This window comes from Bombina bombina, chromosome 2, assembly GCF_027579735.1.
Source record: "Bombina bombina isolate aBomBom1 chromosome 2, aBomBom1.pri, whole genome shotgun sequence".
NCBI classification, from domain to species: Eukaryota; Metazoa; Chordata; class Amphibia; order Anura; family Bombinatoridae; genus Bombina; species Bombina bombina.
Window position 1 is genome coordinate 1,199,810,295 of NC_069500.1, and position 22,946 is coordinate 1,199,833,240.

General features: G+C 42.3%; 1 protein-coding gene across 1 annotated transcript in view; it reads right to left on the minus strand.

The window, feature by feature from the left end:
• The window catches only part of PCM1 (pericentriolar material 1), a 1,063,655-nt gene that overhangs the window by 128,315 nt on the left and 912,394 nt on the right, over window positions 1-22,946 (minus strand). The window contains exon 21 of the mRNA XM_053700258.1: window positions 10,049-10,183. Within this exon, the coding sequence (XP_053556233.1) occupies window positions 10,049-10,183 (135 nt within the window). The remainder of the gene's footprint in view (window positions 1-10,048; window positions 10,184-22,946) is intronic.

Sequence of the window (22,946 nt, forward strand, 5' to 3'; positions counted from 1 at the left end):
GGGAAGCCTTGAAGTCCAGAAGATATCCCTGGGATATAATTTCCAACGCACAGGGATCCTGGACATCTCTTGCCCACGCCTGGGCGAAGAGCGAAAGTCTGCCCCCTACTAGATCCGTTACCGGATAGGGGGCCGATCCTTCGTGCTGTCTTAGAGGCAGCAGCAGGCTTTTTGGCCTGCTTACCTTTGTTCTAGGCCTGGTTAGGTCTCCAGACCGTCTTGGACTGAGCAAAAGTTCCCTCGTTTTGCATTAGAGGAAGTTGATGCCGCATTTGCCTTGAAGTTTCGAAAGGCACGAAAATTAAGACTGTTTGGCCCTTGATTTGGACCTATCCTGAGGAAGGGCATGACCTTTTCCTCCAGTGATATCAGCAATAATCTCCTTCAAACCAGGCCTGAATAGGGTCTGCCCCTTGAAGGGAATGTTAAGCAGCTTAGACTTTGAAGTAATGTCAGCTGACCATGATTTAAGCCATAGCGCTCTGTGCGCCTGGATAGCAAAACCAGAATTCTTAGCCGTTAGTTTAGTCAAATGAACAATGGCATCAGAAACAAAATAATTGGCTAGCTTAAGTGCTCTCAGCTTGTCAAGTATGTCATCCAATGGAGTCGCTACCTGTAAAGCCTCTTCCAGAGACTCAAACCAGAACGCCGCAGCAGCAGTGACAGGAGCAATGCATGCAAGGGGCTGTAGGATAAAACCTTGTTTAATAAATATTTTCTTAAGGTAACCCTCTAACTTTTTATCCATTGGATCTAAGAAAGCACAACTGTCCTCGACAGGGATAGTAGTACGCTTTGCTAGAGTAGAAACTGCTCCCTCCACCTTAGGAACTGTCTGCCATAAGTCCCGTGTGGTGGCGTCTATTGGAAAAAAAATTCTAATAGGAGGGGGAGAGAACGGCACACCTGGTCTATCCCATTCCTTAGTAATAATTTCTGTAAACCTTTTAGGTATTGGAAAAACATCAGTGCACACCGGCACTACATAGTATTTATCCAGTCTACACAATTTCTCTGGCACTGCAATTGTATCACAGTCATTCAGAGCAGCTAAAACCTCCCTGACTAACATGCGGAGGTGTTCAAGCTTAAATTTAAATGTAGATATATCAGAATCAGGTTGCATCATCTTCCCTGAGTCAGAAACATCACCCACAGAAAGAAGCTCTCCTTCTTCAGCTTCTGCATATTGTGAGGCAGTATCAGACATAGCTCTTAAAGCGTCAGTATGCTCTGTATTTTGTCTAACTCCAGAGCTATCTTGCTTTCCTCTAAATTCAGGTAGTATGGCTAATACAGCTGACAGTGTATTATCCATGACTGCCACCATGTCTTGTAAAGTAAACGCTATGGGCGCCCTGGATGTACTTGTCCACGTGTGAGAGTTAGTCGGCATAACTTCCCCCTCGTCAGATTCCTCTGGTGATAAATTTTTTCAAGACAGAATATGATCTTTATTGCTTAAAGTGAAATCAGTACATTTGGTACACATTCTAAGAGGGGGTTCCACCATGGCTTTTAAACATAATGAACAAGGAGTTTCCTCTATGTCAGACATGTTTGTACAGACTAGCAATGAGACTAGCAAGCTTGGAAAACACTTTAAATCAATTTAACAAGCAAATATAAGAAACGGTACTGTGCCTTTAAGAGAAACAAATTTTGTCAGAATTTGAAAAACAGTGAAAAAAGGCAGTAAATCAAACGAAATTTTTACAATGTGTATAATAAGCTAACAGAGCATTGCACCCACTTGCAAATGGATGATTAACCCCTTAGTTCAAAAAAACAGATAAAAAAAAAACGATAAACGTTTTTTTAACAGTCACACCAACTGCCACAGCCTTGCTGTGGGCCTACCTTCCCCAACAAACGATTTTGGAAAGCCTAAGAGCCCTTTAGAGATGTCCTATAGCATTCAGGGGACTCCTGGAGGAAGCTGGATGTCTCAGTCTGTAAAAGTTACTGTGCAAAAAGGCGCAAATTAGGCCCCTCCCACTCATAGTAACACAGTGGAAAGCCTCAGGAAACTGTTTCTAGGCAAATTTAAGCCAGCCATGTGGAAAAAACTAGGCCCCAATAAAGTTTTATCACCAAAGTATATATAAAAACGTTTAAACATGCCAGCAAACGTTTTATATTGTAAATATAAAAGAGTATTACCTCAGAAAGTAAGCATGATACCAGTCGCTATTAAATCACTGTATTCAGGCTTACCTTACATAAATTTGGTATCAGCAGCATTTTCTAGCATTCATATCTTCTAGAAAAAAATCTTAACTGCACATACCTCATAGCAGGATAACCTGCACGCCATTCCCCCGCTGAAGTTACCTCTCTCTTCAGTCATGTGTGAGAACAGAAATGGATCTTAGTTACAACCTGCTAAGATCATAGAAATCACAGGCAGATTCTTCTATTTTTCTGCCTGGGACAAAATAGTACAACTCCGGTACCATTTAAAAATAACAAACTTTTGATTGAAGCAAGATAACAGCTACATTTCACCACTTTCCTCTTACTACCTCCATGCTTGTTGAGAGTTGCAAGAGAATGACTGGGTATGGCAGTTAGGGGAGGAGCTATATAGCAGCTCTGCTGTGGGTGATCCTGTTGCAACTTCCTGTTGGGAAGGAGAATATCCCACAAGTAATGGATGATCCGTGGACTGGATACACCTTACAAGAGAAAACAAAATTTATGCTTACCTGATAAATTTATTTCTCTTGTGGTGTATCCAGTCCACGGATTCATCCATTACTTGTGGGATATTCTCCTTCCCAACAGGAAGCTGCAAGAGGACACCCACAGCAGAGCTGTCTATATAGCTTCTCCACTAACTGCTACCCCCAGTCATTCGACCAAAGACAAGCAAGAAAAAAGGAGAAACTATAGGGGTACAGTGGTGACTGTAGTTAAAAATAAAAAACACCTGCCTAAAAATGACAGAGCGGGCCGTGGACTGGATACACCACAAGATAAATAAATTTATCAGGTAAGCATAAATTTTGTTTTCTCTTGTAAAGGTGTATCCAGTCCACGGATTCATCCATTACTTGTGGGATACCAATACCAAAGCTTTAGGACACTGATGAAAGGAGGGACAAGGCAGGCCCTTAAACGGAAGGCACCACTGCCTGTAAGACCTTTCTCCCAAAAATAGCCTCCGAAGAAGCAAAAGTATCGAATTTGTAGAATTTAGAAAAGGTATGAAGCGAAGACCAAGTCGCCGCCTTACAAATCTGTTCAACAGAGGCCTCATTTTTAAAAGCCCATGTGGAAGCTACCGCTCTAGTGGAATGAGCTGTAAACCTTTCAGGAGGCTGCTGACCAGCAAGTCTCATAAGCTAAGCGTATTATACTTCTTAGCCAAAAAGATAGAGAAGTTGCCGAAGCCTTTTGGCCTCTCCTCTGTCCAGAGTAGACAACAAACAAAGCAGATGTTTGACGAAAATCCTTCGTAGCTTGTAAATAAAACTTTAAAGCACGAACCACATCAAGATTGTGTAAAAGACGTTCCTTCTTTGAGGAAGGATTAGGACATAATGAAGGAACAACAATCTCCTGATTGATGTTCTTATTAGATACTACCTTAGGAAGAAACCCAGGTTTGGTACGCAAAACTACCTTATCTGCATGGAAAATCAGATAAGGGGAATCACACTGTAAAGCAGATAACTCTGAAACTCTTCGAGCCGAGGAGATAGCTACTAGAAACAGAACTTTCCAAGATAAAAGTTTAATATCTATGGGATGCAGAGGTTCAAACGGAACCCCTTGAAGAACCTTAAGAACTAAATTTAAACTCCATGGCGGAGCAACAGGTTTAAACACAGGCTTAATTCTAACTAAAGCCTGACAAAACGCCTGAACGTCTGGAACCTCAGCCAGACGTTTGTGCAAAAGAATAGACAGAGCAGAGATCTGTCCCTTTAAGGAACTAGCAGACAATCCTTTCTCCAATCCCTCCTGGAGAAAAGATAATATTCTAGGAATCCTGACTTTACTCCATGAGTAACCCTTGGATTCACACCAACGAAGATATTTACACCATATCTTATGATAGATTTTCCTGGTGACAGGCAATGACCGACTCGGAAAAACCACGCTTTGATAGAATCAAGCGTTCAATCTCCAGGCAGTCAGACGCAGAGAAATTAGATTTGAATGTTTGAAAGGACCTTGAAGTAGAAGGTCCTGTCTCAGCGGCAGAGTCCATGGTGGAAAGGATGACATGGCCACTAGATCTGCATACCAAGTCCTGCGTGGCGCGCAGGAGCTATCAAAATCTCCGAAGCTCTCTCCTGCTTGATCTTGGCAATCAGACGAGGGAGCAGAGGAAACGGTGGAAACACATAAGCCAGGCTGAAGGACCAGGACGCTGCTAGAGCATCTATCAGCGCTGCCTTGGGATCCCTGGACCTGGACCCGTAACAAGGAAGCTTGGCGTTCTGACGAGACGCCATGAGATCCAGTTCTGGTTTGCCCTATAGCTGAATCAACTGGGCAAATACCTCCGGATGGAGTTCCCACTCCCCCGGATGAAAAGTCTGCCGACTTAAAAGATCCGCCTCCTAGTTCTCTACTCCTGGGATATGGATAGCTGAGAGATGGCAAGAGTGAACCTCTGCCCATAGAATTATCTTTGAAACCTCCAACATCGCTAGGGGGCTCTTTGTACCCCCCTGATGGTTGATATAGGCTACAGTCGTGATGTTGTCTGACTGAAATCTGATGAACCTGACCGCAGCTAGCCGAGGCCAAGCCTGAAGAGCATTAAATATCGCTCTTAGTTCCAGAATGTTTATCGGAAGGAGGGCTTCCTCCTGAGTCCACGAACCCTGAGCCTTCAGGGAGTTCCAGACTGTGCCCCAGCCCAGAAGGCTGGCACCTGTCGTCACTATAGTCCATTCTGGCCTGTGGAAGCTCATTCCCCTGGACAGATGGACCCGAGATAGCCACCAGAGAAGAGAATCTCTGGTCTCTTGATCCAGATTTAGCAGAGGGGATAAATCTGTGTAATCCCCATTCCACTGATTGAGCATGCAAAGTTGCAGTGGTCTGAGATGTAGGCGGGCAAACGGAACTATGTCCATTGCCGCTACCATTAAGCCGATTACTTCTATACACTGAGCCACTGACGGCTGAGAAGTGGAATAAAGAGCACGGCAGGAAGTTAGAAGCTTTGACAACCTGACCTCTGTCAGAAAAATCTTCATTTCTACAGAATCTATCAGAGTTCCTAAGAAGGAAACTCTTGTGAGAGGGGAGAGAGAACTCTTTTCTTCGTTCACCTTCCACCCGTGAGACCTCAGAAAGGCCAGAACAATGTCCGTATGGGACTTGGCGACTTGAAAAGTCGACGCCTGTATCAGAATGTCATCTAGGTAAGGGGCCACCGCTATGCCCTGTGGCCTTAGAACCGCCAGTAGGGACCCTAGAACCTTCGTAAAGATTCTTGGTGCCGTGGCTAACCCGAAGGGAAGAGCCACAAACTGGTAATGCCTGTCTAGGAAGGCAAACCTGAGAAACCGATGATGATCTCTGTGTATCGGAATGTAGAGATAAGCATCCTTTAAGTCCACGGTAGTCATATATTGACCCTCCTGGATCAAAGGTAGGATGGTTCGAATAGTCTCCAACTTGAAGGATGGGAGCCTGAGAAATTTGTTTAGGATCTTGAGATCCAAGATTGGTCTGAAAGTTCCCTCTTTTTTGGGAACTATAAACAGATTTGAGTAGAATCCTTGCCCCTGTTCCTCCCTTGGAACTGGGTGGATCACTCCCATGACCAGAAGGTCTTGAACACAACGTAAGAATGCCTCTCTCTTTATCTGGTTTGCAGATAATTGTGAGAGATGAAATCTCCCTTTTTTGAGATGAGGCTTTGAAATCCAGAAGATATCCCTGGGAAACAATCTCCAGAGCCCAGGGATCCTGGACGTCTCTTGCCCAAGCCTGGGCGAAGAGAGAAAGTCTGCCCCCAACTAGATCCGGTCCCGGATCGGGGGCTACTCCTTCATGCTGTCTTAGAGGCAGCAGCAGGTTTTTTGGCCTGCTTTCCCTTGTTCCAAGTCTGGTTAGGTCTCCAGACTGGCTTGGACTGGGCAGAATTTCCTTCTTGTTTTGTAGTAGAGGAAATTGAAGCTGCACCACTCTTGAAGTTCCAAAAGGAACGAAAATTAGTCTGTTTGGTCCTTAATTTGTTGGACCTATCCTGGGGAAGGGCGTGGCCTTTCCCTCCAGTAATATCAGAAATGATCTCCTTCAGTCCAGACCCGAATAGGGTCTGCCCCTTGAAGGGAATGTTGAGAAGCTTAGACTTTGAAGTAACGTCAGCTGATCAGGATTTAAGCCATAGCACCCTACGCGCCTGAATGGCAAAACCTGAATTCTTAGCCGTTAGCTTAGTTAAATGAAACACGGCGTCAGAAATAAATGAATTGGCTAACTTAAGAGCTTTAAGCCTGTCTAGGATATCATCCAATGGGGTCTCCACCTGAAGAGCCTCAAATTAGAAAGCCGCTGCAGCAGTGACTGGGGCAATGCATGCAAGAGAGGCTGGAGAATAAAACCTTGTTGTATAAAGATTTTCTTAAGGAAACCCTCTAATTTTTTATCCATTGGATCTAGGAAAGCACAACTGTCCTCGACGGGGATAGTTGTATGCTTAGCTAGGGTAGATACTGCTCCCTCCACCTTAGGGACCGTCTGCCATGAATCCCGTGTAGCGGCATCTATGGGAAACATCCTTTTAAATGCAGGAGGGGGAGAGAACGGTACACCTGGTCTATCCCATTCCTTGTAATAATTTGGAAAAACATCAGTGTAAACAGGCACTGCAAAGTATTTGTCCATTTTACACAATTTCTCTGGGACTACAATGGTATCACAGTCGTCCAGAGTTGCTAAAACCTCCTTGAGCCACCACCACCACCACCACCCAAAAAAGAAAAAAAAAAAAAAAGAAAAAAAAAAAAACCTCCTTGAGCAACAAGCGGAGGTGTTTAATCTTAAATTTAAATGCTGTCATTTCAGAGTCAGACTGGAGTAACGCCTTCTCTGAATCAGAAATGTCACCCACAGATAGAAGCTCTCCTGCTTCGGCTTCTGTACATTGTGAGGGTATATCAGATATAGCTACTAAAGCTTCAGAAAGCTCTGTATTTGTTCTAGCACCAGAGCTGTCTCGCTTTCCTTGTAACTCTGGCAGTTTGGACAATACCTCTGTGAGGGTATGATTCATAACTGCCGCCATGTCTTGTAAAGTAAACGCATTGGACGCGCCAGATGTACTTGGCGGCACTTCCGTGGGAGATATAGGTTCTGACACATTGGGAGAGTTAGGTGGTTTAACCTCCCCTTTGTCAGTCTGAGAAACCTCTGGTGATAAATCCTTAAAACCCATAATATGGTCTTTATAACTTATAGAAAGGTCAGTGCATTTGGAACACATTCTAAGAGGGGGTTTCACAATGGCTTCTAAACATAATGAACAAGGAGTTTCCTCTATGTCAGACATGTTTAACAGACTAGTAATAAGACCAGCAAGCTTGGAAAACACTTTAATAAATGTGAAAAAGCAATTAAATAAAAACGGTACTGTGCCTTTAAGAGAAAAAAACTACCTCATAAACTGCAAAACAGTGATAAAAAGTAGTAAACTCTACGAAATGTTTGCAGTGTGTATAAGAGACTAAAGCAGCATTGCACCCACTTGCAAATGGATGATTAACCCCTTAGGCCCCAAAACAGATTAGAAAAACGGAAAAAACGTTAAAAAACAGTCAAACACACTGCCACAGCTCTGCTGTGGCCCTAGCTGCCCTTAAACACGATTTTTTGCAGGAAAACACCCTCTATAGTGGTCCTAGATGCCAGAGGACTCCTTTAGGGAAGCTGTATGTCTCAGTCTGAAGATTAACTGCGCAAAAAGTGTGCAAAAATAGGCCCCTCCCACCATGCACTGAAAGTCAGGGGGCCTTTTTTAGGAGTGATCTAACAAGCCATGTGGAAAACTAGGCCCCAAAATAAAGATTTATCACCCTCAGAGAAAAAAAAAAACGTTTTTACTCTAAAACATGCAAACGTTTTTACACTAAGTAATAAGAGTATTAACATGAATATTACCCTTTTTTGCAAGCATGATCCCAGTTGCTGTTAAATCACTGTATCAGGCTTACCTCAAATATGCCAGGCACTGTCAGCATCTTCTAGACCTTATCTCTCTAGAAAAAAATGTACTGAACATACCTCAAAGCAGGTAACCTGCAGATCGTCCCCCCAACTGAAGTTTTCTTTCCATACTCTTCAGTTATGTGTGAGAACAGCAATGGACCTTAGTTACAAACCGCTAAGATCATCAAACCTCCAGGCAGAATTCTTCTTCCAATTTCTGCCTGAGAGTAAAAACAGTACAACGCCGGTACCATTTAAAAATAACAAACTTTTGATTGAAGGTAAAAAACTACACTAATTCACCACATCTCTCTTGATACTTCCTTTCTTGTCGAGAGCTGCAAGAGAATGACTGGGGTGGCAGTTAGGGGAGGAGCTATATAGACAGCTCTGCTGTGGGTGTCCTCTTGCAGCTTCCTGTTGGGAAGGAGAATATCCCACAAATAATGGATGAATCCGCGGACTGGATACACCTTTACAAGAGAAACATATATTTAGAACTTTACATATAAAGTGCCAAACCATAGCTGAGAGTGTCATAAATAAAACATACTTACCAAAAGACACTCATCTACATATAGTAGATAGCCAAACCAGTACTGAAATGAGAATCAGTAGAGGTAATGGTATATAAGAGTATATCGTCGATCTGAAAAAGGAGGTAGGAGAAGAGATCTCTACGACCGATAACAGAGAACCTATTAAATAGATCCCCGATAGGATGACCATAGCATTCAATAGGCAATACTCCCTTCACATCCCTCTGTCATTCACTGCACTCTGAGAGGAAAACCGGGCTTCAGCATGCTGCGAAGCGCGTATCACCGTAGAAATCTAGTACAAACTTACTTCACCACTTCCATAGGAGGCAAAGTTTGTAAAACTGAATTGTGGGTGTGGTGGGGGTGTATTTATAGGCATTTTGAGGTTTGGGAAACTTTGCCCCTCCTGGTAGGAATGTATATCCCATACATCACTAGCTCATGGACTCTTGCCAATTACATGAAAGAAATACAGTTTGCTTCACTATTGGGATACTTCTACATACATTTCTATCATAAATTGGTTCTCCTATTTCCTGCCCTCATCGCTAGATTTACTTCTGCATATCTAATAATTTGTTATAAAGTAGATTATGTATATTCCCCTATTATTTTTCACATATCTACAAGTGGGGTTCTCCTGCAAATATTTGGCAATTTCCTAATAATTTTCTTGATATAAGTTTCTATCTGTAAATAGTAAAGGGCTTAGGAGAATTGGAATGATAAATGGAGCCCATAGTAAGTAAACTAATGTCTGAATAATGATAGTTTTATTTTTACTTTACGGAAACTTTACACCAGAGGGAAAGAACATTGGTCAGTAGGAAGGTTTCCCATTTGAACAGTCTGTTTAAAATGTATACCTATCTACATGTTCTCCAGCAAAATATCTGGTCTGGAATCATCTCCTGCTTCAGAATAAATATGAGAAGGCAAAAAACTTCCAGTTTGATTTAAAATCAGCTATAATGTTACCCTCTTCATGGAAAAACAATTTAACATGTTTAAATAGTGCTATTTCATATAAATTTTACATTGTTTTTTGCTTAAGGCAAATATTAATTTCTACAAGTCAGAGCATATCAAATTAATTGTTCAGAATTAAGTATTACAGGGTATTATAAATACCATTCCATATTTCTTTGTGAAGCTTACATTGTTAAAAATGTGTTGGTGTATGTTTATGTGTACAATTCCTTACAGTTGTCTTATCTAAAACATGTAATGCCTTAATATTTTAAAAAGATTTCTGGATATTGAATATTAGTGTTATTAGATAATATGATAGGGTATGAAATTACCTCATATTGATAGCTATTTACCTGCAGTATGCTTCCAAGCTGTTTATGGAAGAATTTGACAAACTCCTTGCTTTCATCATTTTGCTGTGTTAGCGTTAAAACCATCTTCCTGATGGATGTCAGCAAGTGTGGAGAGCATACTTCTTCCATGTGTTCCTACAGACAGGACAGTAAAAGAGAGTTTAACAGACAGGACAGTAAAAGAGTTTAAGAAAAACACAGTGACCAATTAAATTACATTTACTAAATGATTTAAACATGTGAAGAACTACTCTTACCTGTTTGAACATACTACAAATTATATAGTAGATCAATATATATTTCTTCTAAAAACAATGTCTGATGTATACAAAATTACAGCAGCCACACAGATGTCTTCCATCTTGAGCATTCACAGAGGAGAAAGTATCTGCTAACTTCCTTAATAAATCTTCTAAATAAAACACTACTGTCTAAATGACTATAAGACTTATTCAGTGTAGCCTTTACCAATGACCATTTTGCACAACCAGTATTTTACAATTTATGAGAGACATCATTATTTCTAAACACAATAAAGTGAACAGCTGGTAATCTGTATTTCATTCTAATGTGAAGTAAATAAGTTCAGAAGTGCACAGCCAGTCATTTCATATTCACTTTATGCAACATGCTTGTATTTTCTAAAATGCTACTAAGCAACAATAACAATAGTTTATTAATTTAAAGGGACATAAATGTTATGCTTTAAGAATGTATAGGGTATATTAACACTTAACAAAAAAGAAAAATGAATCGTGGACTCATCACCTATATGAAAGAAAATGTGCTGAGTGCCCCGTTCACCAGCATTCAAACACATCACCTTCACAGTGAGCTATCAGTGGCTTGCGTGGACAATACACACCACCGACAGCATTCTGAACAGGCATGCTGTAGTCACTAATATAATATTTGCGTATGCTGCTAAAAACGTTTACTTGATGGAATAATTTTTCAAGAATGCTTCTCTTTAAAATTAAAATGCATTAATGTACATTTAAATTTTGACATGTCAATGCTGAATTGCAAAATAAAATGTTTAAAATAATTTAAAGCTTTTACTGTATTGCCCTATATTAGAACAGTCCATGGGTACAACCCGTTAAAATCCTTGTGGATTTGGCATTCTGGTCTCCTTTGCTTTGATCAACCAGAGGCTGATCTGAGACAGTGTACAATTCCCTTCTACAGAAAAGTCAGTATAACTGCAGTATGCACGCCAGATATTTAATTCTTGTGGCAGAGCTTGAGAACTTAGGGAGCTATGGACCCATGGCTACTAGAATTTTACACATCTCTTAAAGAGCCATGAAACCTGCAATTTTTCTTGCATGATTAAAATAGAGCACATGATTCATTGCTGTAAACAAATAAATCATTGCAATTATGTTTTGTTCATTATTTTGAAAGGATTTTACCTTCTATTTCTTTTTAAACGTCATTTGTGCATGGGTTTATTACTTTCAAGGGGGCTGTGGTCTCTACAGGAAGGTAAAGTAGTAGCTTTGCCTTTGAAGTTATTGCTGGGAGACACCTACAATAGCTGCAGTTTTGTTTCTTGCCCATTCTCAGTAGAGAACTTTTGCTGCAAAAATCATGTGACATTAGAACTTACAGTCTGTCAGCTCACTTATCTAGCAGTAGGCAGTGGTTACACTGAAAAATGCTCATTTTGCAAGAAAACAAGTTGTTTGCTGTTTAACACAATCTGTTCAATTTATGTTTACTTTGATTTAACTTTTTTTTTTTTTACTAAAGGAGCACTGTATGATAACCCTTTAAACTAATTTCCAAATTACTTCTATTATCAAATTTGCTTCATTATTTTGTTATCTTATGTTGAAGGTGCAGCTATCAACTACTGGGAGCCAGATGAACAGATGGGTAGAGCTAATGACAACAGGCATATATACGTAAAGCCACCAATCAGCAGCTATCCCCAGTAGTGCATTGCTACTTGTGGGTCTACCTAAATATGCTTTTCAACACAGGATACCAAGAGAATAAAGCAAATTTGATAATAGAAATAAATAGGAAAGGTTGTTTATTTTGTTTGTTTTTTTAAACTGCATGTTATAGCCAAATCATTAAAGGATTAACTTTGGCTTTACTGTCCCTTTATTAATTTTTTTATCATCATACATATTCATGCATACAAACAGCAATAGTGAAGCAACAGAAGGAGGGCTGCAACTAACAATTATTTTCATAATCCATTAATCGGATGATTATTTTTTCAATTAATCGACTAATTGGATAAAAAAAAAAAATCAATAATTTTTTTCCCTGTATTTAAAATAAAATCCTCATACTGAGAATTACAAATATAAATTTTACATTAAAGTGATGGTAAAGTTACCTTAATCTCAATGAAGAATAGCATTAATGATGTAAAATTAATATAAGTTTCATTCATCTTTTTTTTATATATTTGCGTATAACTCTAGTTATCACCTTTAAACTTACGAAAATTCAACCTGTATTTTTTTTTTTTTTTTACTCTTGATCACAATTTCAGCCAATGGAAATATCGGCCGTTAGGTGGCCGTCTCTCCACGTCATCTGCATCTTTAATAATCTGCGCATGCGCTATTGAATTCTCTTTGTATTGAAAACCGTGCACGCTTCCGTGTCATGCATGCCTCTTTATTACAGTTAGGAATCCCTCACTACGTCATGAGCTTCACGGACATGGTGCATGTGCAGTGGAAAGCCGAATCAGCGAGTAGCGCATGCGCGGTTTATTCTGAATAGGGAACGCGCTTTTGAGTGGCACAGAGAGGATGTGGGACCGTCAGACAATGCAGAACAAGGAAGTAGGGCTTAGGAGGAGTCTGCAGCAAAACGGTAGGGAATTTAAAATATATTTGTTTAGAAAACTATAGCAGTAAACTAAAAAAATAACTTAGCGACTATATTAGGGTAATATTGAGAAATGCTTGGTTGTCTTCAATACCGGATTACTTTACCTTCACTTTAACACAACTGTTTGTCCAATTTGTAAGCAGCAGAAGACTGTTTTATAATTAAGCAAAACAAAACCACAAACTGAAAAGAGGGTAAAACCAGACATAGGTAGAGAATAGGCGCTCAGATGGTGTTGAGGTGCCTGAGATTCATAAGTAGGGTCTTTGCCAATTTTGTCAAGGTGGGATATTTATCTTTGTTAGCTCCACCAATGCAAAGTCTTTTCCTCCTTTTCAAGGGGCCACTCAAAGTGAGCCTGGACTTCATTCTAACATAAAAATATCTTAAATATCTATGTGCAATGGTAAATAAACAGCTATAAGGTTATGGAAAATATCGCAATTTATTAAAAAACACAATTTATGCTTACCTGATAAATTTATTTCTCTTGTGGTGTATCCAGTCCACGGATCATCCATTACTTGTGGGATATTCTCATTCCCAACAGGAAGTTGCAAGAGGACACCCACAGCAGAGCTGTTATATAGCTCCTCCCCTAACTGCCATATCCAGTCATTCGACCGAAAACACGCAGAGAAAGGAGAAACCATAGGGTGCAGTGGTGACTGTAGTTTAAATGAAAAAATTACCTGCCTTAAAATGACAGGGCGGGCCGTGGACTGGATACACCACAAGAGAAATAAATTTATCAGGTAAGCATAAATTGTGTTTTCTCTTGTAAGGTGTATCCAGTCCACGGATCATCCATTACTTGTGGGATACCAATACCAAAGCTAAAGTACACGGATGAAGGGAGGGACAAGGCAGGTACTTAAATGGAAGGTACCGCTGCCTGTAAAACCTCTCTCCCAAAAATAGCCTCCGAAGAAGCAAAAGTATCAAATTTGTAGAATTTTGAAAAAGTATGAAGCGAAGACCAAGTCGCCGCCTTGCAAATCTGTTCAACAGAAGCCTCATTTTTAAAGGCCCAAGTGGAAGCCACAGCTCTAGTAGAATGAGCTGTAATCCTTTCAGGAGGCTGCTGGCCAGCAGTCTCATAGGCTAAGCGGATTATGCTTCTTAGCCAAAAAGAAAGAGAGGTTGCCGAAGCCTTTTGACCTCTCCTCTGTCCAGAGTAGACAACAAACAAAGCAGATGTTTGACGAAAATCTTTAGTAGCTTGTAAGTAAAACTTTAAAGCACGAACCACGTCAAGATTGTGTAATATACGTTCCTTCTTTGAAGAAGGATTAGGACACAAGGATGGAACAACAATCTCTTGATTGATATTCTTGTTAGATACCACCTTAGGTAAAAACCCAGGTTTGGTACGCAGGACTACCTTATCCGTATGGAAGATCAGATAAGGAGAATCACATTGTAAAGCAGATAACTCTGAGACTCTACGAGCCGAGGAAATAGCTACCAAAAAAAAGAACTTTCCAAGATAAAAGTTTGATATCTATGGAATGAAGAGGTTCAAACGGAACTCCTTGAAGAACCTTAAGAACCAAATTTAAGCTCCATGGGGGAGCAACAGGTTTAAACACAGGCTTGATTCTAACCAAAGCCTGACAAAATGCCTGAACGTCTGGAACATCTGCCAGACGCTTGTGCAAAAGAATAGACAGAGCAGAAATCTGTCCCTTTAAGGAACTAGCTGACAATCCTTTTTCCAAACCATCTTGGAGAAAAGATAATATCCTGGGAATCCTGACCTTACTCCATGAGTAACCCTTGGATTCACACCAATAAAGATATGTACGCCATATTTTATGGCAAATTTTCCTGGTGACAGGCTTTCGTGCCTGTATTAAGGTATCAATGACTGACTCGGAGAAGCCACGCTTTGATAAAATCAAGCGTTCAATCTCCAGGCAGTCAGTCTCAGAGAAATTAGATTTGGATGGTTGAAAGGACCCTGAAGTAGAAGGTCCTGTCTCAGAGGCAGAGTCCATGGTGGAAAGGATGACATGTCCACCAGATCTGCATACCAGGTCCTGCGTGGCCACGCAGGCGCTATCAAGATCACCAATTCTCTCTCCTGCTTAACCTTGGCAATCAGTCGAGGGAGCAGAGGAAACGGTGGAAACACATAAGCCAGGCTGAAAGACCAGGGTGCTGCTAGAGCATCTATTAGCGTCGCCTTGGGATCCCTGGACCTGGATCCTTAACAAGGAAGCTTGGCGTTCTGGCGACACGCCATGAGATCCAGTTCTGGTTTGCCCCAACGATGAATCAATTGTGCAAACACCTCCGGATGGAGTTCCCACTCTCCCGGATGAAGAAGTCTGACGACTTAGAAAATCCGCCTCCCAGTTCTCTACACCTGGGATATGGATAGCTGATAGGTGGCAAGAGTGAGTCTCTGCCCAGCTAATTATCTTTGAGACTTCTAACATCGCTAGGGAACTTCTTGTTCCCCCTTGATGGTTGATGTAAGCCACAGTCGTGATGTTGTCCGACTGAAATCTGATGTACCTCAGAGTTGCTAACTGAGGCCAAGCCTGAAGAGCATTGAATATCGCTCTCAGTTCCAGAATATTTATTGGAAGGAGTGTCTCCTCCTGAGTCTACGATCCCTGAGCCTTCAGGGAGTTCCAGACTGCACCCCAACCTAGAAGGCTGGCACCTGTTGTTACAATTGTCCAATCTGGCCTGCGAAAGGTCATACCTTTGGACAGATGGACCCGAGATAGCCACCAGAGAAGAGAATCCCTGGTCTCTTGATCCAGATTTAGTAGAGGGGACAAATCTGTGTAATCCCCGTTCCACTGACTGAGCATGAATAGTTGCAGCGGTCTGAGATGTAGGCGTGCAAACAGCACTATGTCCATTGCCGCTACCATTAAGCCGATTACTTCCATGCACTGAGCCACCGAAGGGCGCGGAATGGAATGAAGAACACGGCAGGAATTTAGAAGCTTTGATAACCTGGACTCCGTCAGGTAAATTTTCATTTCTACAGAATCTATCAGAGTCCCTAGGAAGGAAACTCTTGTGAGTGGGGATAGAGAACTCTTGTCCTCGTTCACTTTCCACCCATGCAATCTCAGAAATGCCAGTACTACGTCCGTATGAGACTTGGCAATTTGGAAGTTTGACGCCTGTATCAGGATGTCGTCTAAATAAGGGACCACTGCTATGCCCCGCGGCCTTAGGACCGCCAGAAGCGACCCCAGAACCTTCGTAAAGATTCTTGGGGCTGTAGCTAATCCAAAGGGAAGAGCTAAAAACTGGTAATGCCTGTCTAGAAAGGCAAACCTGAGAAACCGATGATGATCTTTGTGTATCGGAATGTGAAGATAAGCATCCTTTAAATCCACTGTAGTCATATATTGACCCTCCTGGATCATAGGTAGGATGGTACGAATAGTTTCCATCTTGAATGATGGAACTCTGAGGAATATGTTTAAGATCTTTAGATCCAAAATTGGTCTGAAGGTTCAATTTTTTTTGGGAACCACAAACAGATTTGAGTAAAAACCCTGTCCCTGTTCTTCCTTTGGAACTGGATGGATCACTCCCATAACTAGGAGGTCTCGTACACAGTGTAAGAATGCCTCTCTCTTTAGCTGGTTTGCAGATAATTGTGAAAGGTGAAATCTCCCTTTTCGGGGGGGGAGAAAGCTTTGAAGTCCAGAAGATATCCCTGGGATATAATTTCCAACGCCCAGGGATCCTGGACATCTCTTGCCCACGCCTGGGCGAAGAGTGAAAGTCTGCCCACTACTAGATCCGTTACCGGATAGGGGGACGTTCCTTCATGCTGTCTTAGAGGCAGCAGCAGGCTTTTTGGCCTGCTTACCTTTGTTCCAGGTCTGGTTTGGTCTCCAGACCGTCTTGGACTGAGCAAAAATTCCCTCTTGTTTTGTATTAGAGGAAGTTGATGCCGCACCTGCCTTGAAGTTTCGAAAGGCACGGAAATTAGACTGTTTGGCCCTTGATTTGGACCTGTCCTGAGGAAGGGCATGACCTTTTCCTCCAGTGATATCAGCAATAATCTCCTTCAAACCAGGCCCGAATAGGGTCTGCCCCTTGAAGGGAATGTTAACTAGCTTAGATTTTGAAGTCACGTTAGCTGACCATGACTTAAGCCATAGCGCCCTGCGCGCCTGTATAGCAAAACCAGAATTCTTAGCCGTTAGTTTAGTCAAATGAACAATGGCATCAGAAACAAAAGAATTGGCTAGCTTAAGTGCTCTAAGCTTGCCAAGGATGTCATCCAATGGAGTCGCTACCTGTAAAGCCTCTTCCAGAGACTCAAACCAGAACGCCGCCGCAGCAGCAGTGACAGGAGCAATGCATGCAAGGGGCTATAGGATAAAACCTTGTTGAACAAACATTTTCTTAAGGTAATCTTCTAATTTTTTATCCATTGGATCTAAAAAAGCACAACTGTCCTCGACAGGGATAGTAGTACGCTTTGCTAGAGTAGAAACTGCTCCCTTCACCTTAGGAACTGTCTGCCATAAGTCCCGTATGGTGGCGTCTATTGGAAACATTTTTCTAAAAATAGGAGGGGGAGAGAACGGCACACCTAGTCTATCCCATTCCTTATTAATAATTTCTGTAAACCTTTTAGGTATTGGAAAAACATCAGTACACACCGGAACTGCATAGTATTTATCCAGTCTACACAATTTCTCTGGAACTGCAATTGTATCACAGTCATTCAGAGCAGCTAAAACCTCCCTGAACAACACACGGAGGTGTTCAAGCTTAAATTTAAATGTAGAAATATCAGAATCAGGCATCTTTCCTGAGTCAGAAACATCACCCACAGACTGAAGCTCTCCTTCCTCAGCTTCTGCATATTGTGAGGCAGTATCAGACATGGTTCTTAAAGCGTCAGTATGCTCTGCATTTCGTCTAACCCCAGAGCTATCTCGCTTACCTCTAAATTCAGGTAGTCTGGCTAATACCGCTGACAGTGTATTATCCATGACTGCCGCCATGTCTTGTAAAGTAATCGCTATGGGCGCCCTAGATGAACTTGTCGCCATTTGAGCGTGAGTCCCTTGAGCGGGAGTCAAAGGATCTGACACGTGGGGAGAGTTAGTCGGCATAACTTCCCCCTCGTCAGATTCCTCTGGTGATAAATTTTTTAAAGACAAAATATGATCTTTATAGCTTAAAGTGAAATCAGTACATTTGGTACACATTCTAAGAGGGGGTTCCACCATGGCTTTTAAACATAATGAACAAGGAGTTTCCTCTATGTCAGACATGTTTGTACAGACTAGCAATGAGACTAGCAAGCTTGGAAAACACTTTAAATCAAGTTAACAAGCAAATATAAAAAACGGTACTGTGCCTTTAATAAAAAACAAATTTTGTCAAAATTTGAAAAACAGTGAAAAAACATAATTTATGCTTACCTGATAAATTTATTTCTCTTGTAGTGTATCCAGTCCACGGATCATCCATTACTTATGGGATATTCTCCTTCCCAACAGGAAGTTGCAAGAGGATCACCCACAGCAGAGCTGCTATATAGCTTCTCCCCTCACTGCCATATCCAGTCATTCGACCGAAACAAGACGAGAAAGGAGAAACCATAGGGTGCAGTGGTGACTGTAGTTTAATTAAAATTTAGACCTGCCTTAAAAGGACAGGGCGGGCCGTGGACTGGATACACTACAAGAGAAATAAATTTATCAGGTAAGCATAAATTATGTTTTCTCTTGTTAAGTGTATCCAGTCCATGGATCATCCATTACTTATGGGATACCAATACCAAAGCTAAAGTACACGGATGATGGGAGGGACAAGGCAGGATTAAACGGAAGGAACCACTGCCTGAAGAACCTTTCTCCCAAAAACAGCCTCCGAAGAAGCAAATGTGTCAAATTTGTAAAATTTTGAAAAGGTGTGAAGCGAAGACCAAGTCGCAGCCTTGCAAATCTGTTCAACAGAGGCCTCATTTTTAAAGGCCCAGGTGGAAGCCACAGCTCTAGTAGAATGAGCTGTAATCCTTTCAGGGGGCTGCTGTCCAGCAGTCTCATAGGCTAAGAGAATTATGCTCCGAAGCCAAAAGGAAAGAGAGGTTGCCAAAGCTTTTTGACCTCTCCTCTGTCCAGAGTAAACGACAAACAGGGAAGATGTTTGGCGAAAATCTTTAGTAGCTTGTAAGTAAAACTTCAAGGCACGGACTACGTCCAGATTATATAAGAGACGTTCCTTCTTTGAAGAAGGATTAGGACACAATGATGGAACAACAATCTCTTGATTGATATTCTTGTTAGAAACCACCTTAGGTAAAAACCCAGGTTTGGTACGGAGAACTACCTTATCTGCATGAAAAATCAGATAAGGAGAATCAAATTGTAAGGCAGATAGCTCAGAGACTCTTCGAGAAATAGCCATCAAAAACAGAACTTTCCAAGATAAAAGTTTAATATCAATGGAATGAAGGGGTTCAAACGGAACTCCTTGAAGAACCAAGTTTAAGCTCCACTGGGGAGCAACAGTTTTAAACACAGGCTTAATTCTAACCAAAGCCTGAAAAAATGCCTGGACGTTTGGAACCTCTGCCAGACGCTTGTGCAAAAGAATAGACAGAGCAGAAATCTGTCCTTTTAAAGAACTAGCTGATAATCCTTTGTCCAAACCCTCTTGGAGAAAGGACAATATCCTAGGAATCCTAACCTTACTCCATGAGTAATTCTTGGATTCACACCAATAAAGATATTTACGCCATATCTTATGGTAGATTTTCCTGGTGACAGGCTTTCGTGCCTGTATTAAGGTATCAATGACTGACTCGGAGAAGCCACGCCTTGATAGGATCAAGCGTTCAATCTCCATGCAGTCAGTCTCAGAGAAATTAGATTTGGATGATTGAAAGGATCTTGTATTAGAAGGTCCTGCCTCAGAGGCTCTATCAGAATCACCGATGCTCTCTCCTGCTTGATTTTGGCAATCAGTCGAGGGAGCAGAGGAAATGGTGGAAACACATAAGCCAGGTTGAAGAAACAAGGAGCTGCTAGAGCATCTATCAGCGTCGCTCCCGGGTCCCTGAACCTGGATCCGTAACAAGGAAGCTTGGCGTTCTGGCGAGACGCCATGAGATCCAGTTCTGGTTTGCCCCAACGATAGATCAGTTGAGCAAACACCTCCAGATGGAGTTCCAACTCCCCCGGACGAAAATTCCGACGACTTAGAAAATCCGCCTCCCAGTTCTCTACGCCTGGGATGTGGATCGCTGACAGATGGCAAGAGTGAGACTCTGCCCAGCGAATTATCTTTGAGACTTCTAACATCGCTAGGGAACTCCTGGTTCCCCCTTGATGGTTGATGTAAGCCACAGTCGTGATGTTGTCCGACTGAAATCTGATGAACCTCAGGGTTGCTAACTGAGGCCAAACTAGAAGAGCATTGAATATTGCTCTTAACTCCAGAATATTTATTGGGAGGAGTTTCTCCTCCTGAGTCCACGATCCCTGAGCCTTCAGGGAGTTCCAGACTGCGCCCCAACCTAGAAGTCTGGCATCTGTTGTTACAATCGTCCAATCTGGCCTGCGAAAGGTCATACCCTTGGACAGATGGACCCGAGATAGCCACCAGAGAAGAGAATCTCTGGTCTCTTGATCCAGATTTAGTAGAGGGGACAAATCTGAGTAATCCCCATTCCACTGACTTAGCATGCATAATTGCAGCGGTCTGAGATGCAGGCGCGCAAATGGCACTATGTCCATTGCCGCTACCATTAAGCCGATTACTTCCATGCACTGAGCCACTGACGGACGTGGAATGGAATGAAGGACACGGCAAGCATTTAGAAGTTTTGATAACCTGGACTCCGTCAGGTAAATTTTAATCTCTACAGAATCTATAAGAGTCCCTAGGAAGGTGACTCTTGTGAGTGGGGATAGAGAACTCTTTTCCACGTTCACTTTCCACCCATGCGACCTCAGAAATACCAGAACTATCTCTGTATGAGATTTGGCAATTTGAAAGCTTGACGCCTGTATCAGGATGTCGTCTAGATACGGAGCCACCGCTATGCCTCGCGGTCTTAGAACCGCCAGAAGTGAGCCCAGAACCTTTGTAAAGATTCTTGGGGCTGTAGCCAACCCGAAGGGAAGAGCTACAAATTGGTAATGCCTGTCTAGAAAGGCAAACCTTAGGAACCGATGATGATCCTTGTGAATCAGTATGTGAAGGTAGGCATCCTTTAAGTCCACTGTGGTCATGTACTGACCCTCTTGGATCATGGGTAGGATGGTCCGAATAGTTTCCATTTTGAATGATGGAACTCTGAGGAATTTGTTTAAGATCTTTAGATCCAAGATTGGTCTGAAGGTTCCCTCTTTCTTGGGAACCACAAACAGATTTGAATAAAACCCCTGTCCCTGTTCCGTCCGCGGAACTGGATGGATCACTCCAATTACTAGGAGGCCTTGCACACAGCTTAGGAATGCCTCTTTCTTTATCTGGTTTGCTGATAACCTTGAAAGATGAAATCTCCCTTGTGGAGGAGAAGCTTTGAAGTCCAGAAGATATCCCTGAGATATGATCTCCAACGCCCAGGGATCCTGAACATCTCTTGCCCACGCCTGGGCGAAGAAAGAAAGTCTGCCCCCCACTAGATCCGTTTCCGGATAGGGGGCCGTTCCTTCATGCTGTCTTGGGGGCAGCAGCAGGTTTTCTGGCCTGCTTGCCCTTGTTCCAGGACTGGTTAGGTTTACAGGCCTGTCTGGAATGAGCAACATTTCCCTCTTGTTTTGAAGCGGAGGAAGTTGATGCTGCTCCTGCCTTGAAATTTCGAAAGGCACGAAAATTAGACTGTTTGGCCTTTGATTTGGCCCTGTCCTGAGGAAGGGTATGACCCTTGCCTCCAGTAATGTCAGCAATAATTTCCTTCAAGCCAGGCCCGAATCAGGTCTGCCCCTTGAAAGGAATGTTGAGTAACTTAGACTTTGAAGTCACGTCAGCTGACCAGGATTTAAGCCATAGCGCCCTACGCGCATGTATGGCGAATCCGGAATTCTTAGCCGTTAGTTTAGTCAAATGAACAATGGCATCAGAAACAAATGAGTTAGCTAGCTTAAGCGTTCTAAGCTTGTCAATAATTTCCTCCAATGGAGCTGTATGGATGGCCTCTTCCAGGGCCTCAAACCAGAATGCCGCCGCAGCAGTGACAGGCGCAATGCATGCAAGGTGCTAGAAAATAAAACCTTGTTGAAAAACATTTTATTAAGGTAACCCTCTAATTTTTTATCCATTGGATCTGAAAAAGCACAACTGTCCTCAACCGGGATAGTGGTACGCTTTGCTAAAGTAGAAACTGCTCCCTCCACCTTAGGGACCGTCTGCCATAAGTCCGGTGTAGTGGCGTCTATTGGAAACATTTTTCTAAATATAGGAGGTGGGGAAAAGGGCACACCGGGTCTATCCCACTCCTTGCTAATAATTTCTGTAAGCCTTTTAGGCATAGGAAAAACGTCAGTACACACCGGCACCGCATAGTATCTATCCAGCCTACACAATTTCTCTGGAATTGCAACTGTGTTACAGTCATTCAGAGCAGCTAATACCTCCCCAAGCAATACACGGAGGTTCTCAAGCTTAAATTTAAAATTAGAAATCTCTGAATCAGGTTTCCCCGAGTCAGAGATGTCACCCACAGAATGAAGCTCTCCGTCCTCATGTTCTGCATACTGTGACGCAGTATCAGACATGGCTCTTACAGCATTTGCGCGCTCTGTATTTCTCCTAACCCCAGAGCTATGGCGCTTGCCTCTTAATTCAGGCAATCTAGATAATACCTCTGACAGGGTATTATTCATGATTGCAGCCATGTCCTGCAAGGTAATCGCTATGGGCGTCCCTGATGTAATAGGCGCCATATTAGCGTGCGTCCCCTGAGCGGGAGGCGAAGGGTCTGACACGTGGGGAGAGTTAGTCGGCATAACTTTCCCCTCGACAGAACCCTCTGGTGATAATTCTTTTATAGTTAAAGACTGATCTTTACTGTTTAAGGTGA